This window comes from Alternaria burnsii, assembly GCF_013036055.1.
Source record: "Alternaria burnsii strain CBS107.38 chromosome Unknown 748, whole genome shotgun sequence".
In the NCBI taxonomy this organism is placed as follows: domain Eukaryota; kingdom Fungi; phylum Ascomycota; class Dothideomycetes; order Pleosporales; family Pleosporaceae; genus Alternaria; species Alternaria burnsii.
Genome location: NW_024066139.1, coordinates 11,193 through 17,936, shown reverse-complemented (window position 1 = coordinate 17,936; position 6,744 = coordinate 11,193). Strand labels below are relative to the sequence as shown.

At 21.6% G+C, this 6,744-nt stretch overlaps 2 protein-coding genes across 2 annotated transcripts; one reads left to right on the top strand and one right to left on the bottom strand.

Moving 5' to 3' along the window:
* Nucleotides 1-619: 619 nt before the first annotated feature.
* GT037_011313 (uncharacterized protein) lies at nucleotides 620-811 on the bottom strand (the record flags this gene model as incomplete). Its single annotated transcript, XM_038936360.1, has 1 exon — nucleotides 620-811. A coding segment is annotated over one exon (192 nt), but the record flags the coding sequence as incomplete, so codon positions are not given.
* Nucleotides 812-6,289: 5,478 nt separating this feature from the next.
* Nucleotides 6,290-6,481, top strand: GT037_011312 (uncharacterized protein; the record flags this gene model as incomplete). Its single annotated transcript, XM_038936359.1, has 1 exon — nucleotides 6,290-6,481. A coding segment is annotated over one exon (192 nt), but the record flags the coding sequence as incomplete, so codon positions are not given.
* Nucleotides 6,482-6,744: the final 263 nt, after the last annotated feature.

Genomic DNA, 6,744 nt, shown 5'->3' with positions numbered 1-6,744 from the left:
TAACTCTAACTAGTATTAAGGAACTATAATTATTTCTAGGCTTTACTAACTTCTATTACTACTTTATTATACGCTATACTATAGTAATAGCCCTTCTTACTAATATTCTTAAGAGAAGTTAGATATTTTACTAGAATAAAACTACTATAGAAGCCTTTAAAGCGCTAAAAGACTAGTTTATATATATACTTATTTTATACTACTTTAATACTATACTTATAATTTACTTTAAGATAAATACTTTTATATTTACTATTTCTTGTATATTATCCTAATTCTTTAAAGATAATAAATAGTATCTAATTATATTTAGTTTACGTAAGCTATAAAGCGTAGAACTAAACTATAAGATTTATAATCTTAAACTATTAGTAATTATATACTATTTTAAATAATAGAGATGTTATTTAGAAAGCGTATAATAGACTATTTAAGTTCTAATAAATTATAATAATCTATACTCTATACGTATAGTTTAAAAACTAAATCTATACTAAGTATAATAAGCGCTTTACTTAAGTACTTTTAATTTTAAGATAAAGTACTACTTAAACTATTTTAACTTAGTAAATAGTCTTTTAAGAAGAGTAAACTATAAGTAAAAAAATAACTTACTAACTTAGTTATTATTTACTTTATAAAATAAGCTTCTAGTAAAAGAAAAGTAGAGTAGAGTAAGAAAATCTACGCCTAAGCTAAGCTTAGTAGGTACGTATAAAACGTATATAGCTAATATATAGAGTACTATAAAAGTCTTTACTACTAGCGCTATAGAGTATATACTATACGTACTATACTTACTAGCTAAAGTACTAGTTAGTAGTAAACTTATACTAGCTAAGTTAGAAATATTATTAGAAGTTCTACTCTAACTCTAGTAGAAAGACGCTTTTATTTAAAAGAAAAGCGTAAACTCTAAGTAACTAATACGTACTTAAGCTTATAGAGATATATCTATATAGTATATTAATAAAAATTAAGTCTTAAGATATAATAGTAAAATATATATTCTAGAAGAACTTACTATTAAGTAAAAAATTTTATTTTAGAACTATAATATATAAATAGTAGGCTACTTTAGCGTACGTAGAATACTTAAGCTAATTAGTAAACTATACTATTAGCTGATACTAAGTTAAGATAATTAAAATTATATATAGACTTATATAGTATACTAAAGAAGTAAAGCTCTAAAGTATAGTAGATATAGTAAGCTAGTATTACTACTAATACTAGATAATATCTTTAAAGAAGTATTACTTAATTTTATTACTAGATTACTACTAGTAAAAGATAACTTAGGTTACGTCTTTAATATAGTACTAGTAATAGTTAACTACTTCTTAAAAATAGTAATCTATATACCTACTTTAAAAATATAAGATATAAAGTAATTTACTACATCTTACTTTAATTATATTATTTTATAGTATAGTATTTAGAAAAGTATTATATTAAATAGAAAGTTAATTTTTACTTCTACTTTCTAAATAGAAATTTACTATTAGCTATAAGTAAAGCGCAGGCTTAGTATAGCCTTCTATTTATAAATAAATAAGTAAACTAAACGCTAAAATTAGATTATAGAGTAGTATCTTTAAATATTTACTACTAATATATAGTATAACTAAGTTCTATTATTACTTACTACTTAGTTTACTTATAATAACTTTATCTATAAGTCTATAAAGTTAATACTATTCTATACTTTATATAGTAAATACTTATTACTCTCTATACTACCTAAAGATAGCTAGCTAAAGGGAGAAGTACTAGATACTATTAAAGAGTATAATATATATATAGCGTATATATATTAGCTAAAGAATAACTATGTAGAGTATAAAAATACTAAAGCTATTACTATAATAAAAAATATAAACTTAAAGTATTTTATTAAAAAGACTTAGTACTTTTAAGTATAAAATATATTAATTTACTTTACTAACTATATAAGAAGCTATTTAGTAAGTTTATAAGACTTTTTTAGATATAAAAAGTAATTAAAGTATAAGCTTACTACTTATAGCTACTACTTAGCTACTATATTTATAATATATTTTATATATTTTTTTTAAAATAATAGAAATCTAAAGAAAGTTTTAAAGATAATACTTAACTACTTAATATAACTCTAAAAAGATAAGAAGTTTAGAAAGTTAAAAAAATTCTAGAGAAAAAAATAAAAAAAGGCTAACTATAATATTAGCTACGCTAAAAGAGCTATATTAAATTTTAAAATACCTAAACTTTTACTTTAGATTTTAAAAATATAAAAGACTTAATTTATAATTTTAAGTAAAGTGTATAGTATAAGAAGTAAAAAAAAAGAGTAAAAAGATCTTATTTATAGCGTATAAAAGGCGTAATTTATATATAAATAAACTAGAGTATTTATATATATAAAAAAAATAAAATATAAAAACTTATAAAAATACTTAATTACTTCTTTTACTACTTTTACTACTCTTACTCTCTTTACTCTTACTTTTACTACTACTCTTACTACTACTCTTACTACTACTACTACTACTACTACTACTCTTACTACTATTACTATTACTAACTTTAGAACTATTATTTATACTACTAGTAAGCTTACTTTTTTTAGCCTATAATTTAGTAGTATTATAATTACTCTCTTTATTAAAACTAGTATTAGAATTAGAGAAATTACTACTTTTAGTAGCTATACTATTCTATAAATATAAATTAGTAAAATAAAGTTAAAAAATAGAACTTATAAGTTAAGTATATACTAAGTATACTATATACTTAATAATCTACTCTAAAGAGCTAGTAATTCTATACTACTTAACTAAGATTAGGCTTAAGAAATCTAAACTAGTTATAAAAACTTAAGTAGAAACTTCTATTAAAGTACTTATATAAATAGTAGTATAGTAGTAAGTTAAGAGCTCTAAGTTAAATTAGTACTAATAATATATAAGCTTAGAGCTAGTATCTAGTAAAATAGTACTAATCTTAAGATTATTAGTATTTAATATAGTAGTATTATACTTATAGTAGAGACTATATAGATAGTTAAGCTTAGCTACTATATCTCTAAGAACTTATAAATTATTAGTAAAGATTTAGAATATCTAAAGAATTAAAAGAAAAAGTTACTAAAAAGTAATTACTATAATTACTTTTAATATAGTAAGTATAGCGCTTCTATTTAGACTTTTTATATAGTTTTTTACTAGTAGCTACGTTTTATACGTAGTTTAGGTAGGTTAGTATAGTAAGCTTAACTACTACGCGCTTATTACGCTTACTTTACTTATATAGAGAGATATCTTTAAGAATAGTTTCTAAAATATACTTAGAAATAAGATAAAAGACTATATTAGAGTATAAGTTATATATAAGTAGTATATAATATATTATTATATAGTATATAATACGTAAGTATTAAGCGTGTAAGAGATAAGAAAGATAATAATAATATATTATAATAATATCTATTTACTCCTATAATAAGTAAGTAAAAGATTTTTCTACTTTTATCTTAATAATATAAAAATCTTTTATAATAATAAAGTAATAGTCTAATAATTTCTATAACTCTTTTTATTATAACTCTTTATTATAAAGTAAAGTATAAGTATATTATAAGTTATAAGTAAGTAATATAGAAAAGTTATAAGCATAGTAAACTTAAAGCGTATAGTAAAGAATACTCTTTTTTTACTCTTAAGATAATAGAAGAGATTTTTATCAAGGCTACTACTATTAAAGTTACTAGCTTAGAGAAAAAGGTTCTATAATAAGAACTAGAGGTATACGTTCTTTAGAGAAATAAAGTACGCGCTATATATACTTATAAAGCGCGTCTGACTCTCTAGAGTAAGATAAAAATTATTCTCTTTACTACCTATACCTGTAGTTAAAATATATAAGCTATTTTCTACTACTTCTAGTAACGTAAAGTAAGTATTATTACCTATAGTTACGCTTTATAACGCAGTAGTTCTTAATAAACTAGCGTTTAATATAACTATTTTTATTATTTACTTAATTCTTTCTAAATAGCTTTAAAATAAAAATATTTAAGTTTTAAAGTAGAAGTAAACTAGACCTAAAGATCTTTCTAGTATTATAAAAAAGAAGTAATAAATATACTCTAAGTACTTATACTATTACCCTTAGTATTACTATATATTAAGAATAATATATATATAAGTAATAAATATCTCTTCTATAACGCTTAGCTTAAAAAAAAATAAGCTAAGATATTACTAAAATTAGTCTTGTTTACTATACTAAATAGCAGTATCTCTATATGATACTTTAGATCTTTTATATAGAACTTATAATAGCTATCTTTGTTAAGCTTAATATAGAACTAATACTTATTATAATAACTATATATTTTTAACTTCTTTTCTATAAGCTTCTTATAAAACGTTTTATTAAGCTTCTAAGCTTTTTTTATAATAGTAAGTCTTTCTAAGTTTATATTTTTATAGTAGAAAAGTACTTATATATAAGTAGTTACTTAAAAATTAAAATTAACTACTTTTACTAAGTTGCGTTAGAAAAGACTAAGATCTAAATAACTACGTAGGCTCTAGCTATAAGATACTAGCCTTATTTTAGAAAAATTTATAGCTCTTAAAATAGAACTCTATAAGAGGCTTATAAGATAAGAGTTATTAATAGTATCTTAAAGAAGACTACTTATATAATCTCTATAGGCTAAGCTATTAGTTATAATACTTATAAAAGATAACTTAGCTTACTTATATATACTATACTAATACTATATACTATAGCGCTTAATAGGTATATTAGCTTTATAGTAAATATAATAATCTAGTAAATAGTTACTTTTACGTTAAATTTCTTAATTATACTTATAAATAGTATACTTAAACTATAATTTTTTTTTATTATCTAAGTTACCTCTAAGATTAGAAAATTCTTATTACTATTACTAGTTAAGCTATTATAGTAAATTAAACTATATACTTAATAAAAATAGTATAAAGCTATTACTTTAAATACTTTATACTAGTAAGAAGAGATAATTAAGTAAATATTATCGTAACTTTAAAAGAGACTAACTTCTATAATTACTTCTATAACTAATACTTAGTGCTATTAGTAGTATAGTAAACTAGAAACTAGATAGTTTTTATTATATATCTTCTATATTATTACTAAGTAGACTAAAAGTTACTAAAAAGAATAAATTAGTAAAGAACTTAAGTCTTATTCTTACTACGTCTCTAAAAGGTTATAAAATTTAACTACTAGTTAAGAGATTTAGAAATACTACTAAAAAACTACTAAAGCTAAAAAGTAAAGTAAACTTAAAATACTTATTAAATAGAGACTAGTAAGTATAAGAATATAATTAATATAACTTAATAGACTTAAAAGCTCTTAGTATATAGATAGTATAACTAAAGTTATATATACTTTTCTAAAAAGAAGTTAGTAGCTCTCTTAAACTACCTATTTTTTAAAGTATTATATTTTAGTTAATTAACTTTATAAGTAGTAAAAAACTAAGTATAATAATATTATTCTTCTACTTTAAAATAGAAGAAAGATATATTAATATAGTTTATTATAACTAAGAAGTACTACTTATATAGTAACAACAGCGTAGCTTCTATTTACTAGTACTAGTCTTATTAGTAAAAGAGTTTATAGCGTAATAATAGATAAAATACTTCTTTAATAAGATACTAGATATATAGTCTAGTAGGCCTTTTAATAGTAGAGGTAGTTTACTTAAGTAACTAAGTAGTAGCAGCAGACTACTATTAGTAGTATGTTACGATCTACACCTAGGAGGAGACGGGGGTAAGCGTAATTACTTTAGAGGATTAAGCGGCACAGTTAAAGAATTATAGCACAGCAACTACGCTGTAGTCACGTAACTGCTTAGTAATAAGTATTACGCGCTAGTCTAGAAAGAAATACTTAGTAGTAAGTAAGACTAGTTAGCTAATAACTAAACTAGTACTATATTGCTTAGTAATAAGCACTTATACGCTTAGTACTAAGCGCAATACTTATTAGTATATAGCTTAGATACTAAACTCTTATAGCTTAGTATATTTAACTTAACTTTATATAAGACTCTAGTATTTAATCTAAGAATTATACTTTATTCTTATATAACCCTTATAATATTATATTAATCTACTAATTATACTATTATACTAACCTATCTATTGCAGCCTACTCTATCTCTAAGAACTAACTCTTAGGTTATCTAAGGATAACCTTTATACTTTAAATACTCTTAAGATAAGTAACGTTATAATAGATACCTCTGCTAATTTCTAGACTTTTAGAGGAACTAATATTTGCGCTAATAAGTCTAATACTTTTTATAGTAACTATAATAAGCTTAAAGTATAGCTACTCTAAGTTAACTAATACTTCTACCTTAAAGGAGATAAGATTAAAAATAAAGATAAAGTTGTTTAGGCCTCTATCTTCTTCTAAAGATACGTAGAAAAATAGGCTAATTTGTTTATCTAACGCTATATAGATATAACTATTATTAATAGAGGTAATATAAACTTTATTAAAGATTAGACTACCTTTAAGACTAAAATATAAGAAGTATTTTTACCTTTTAAAGAAGATATAATTACTAAGTAAAAAATCTAGAAATTATAATAAACTAAATCTACTACTAACTATATAACTAAATTTTAGCAGTATAAGACGCTAATTAATTAGGACGATAACGCTTTAATATAAATATACTAATAA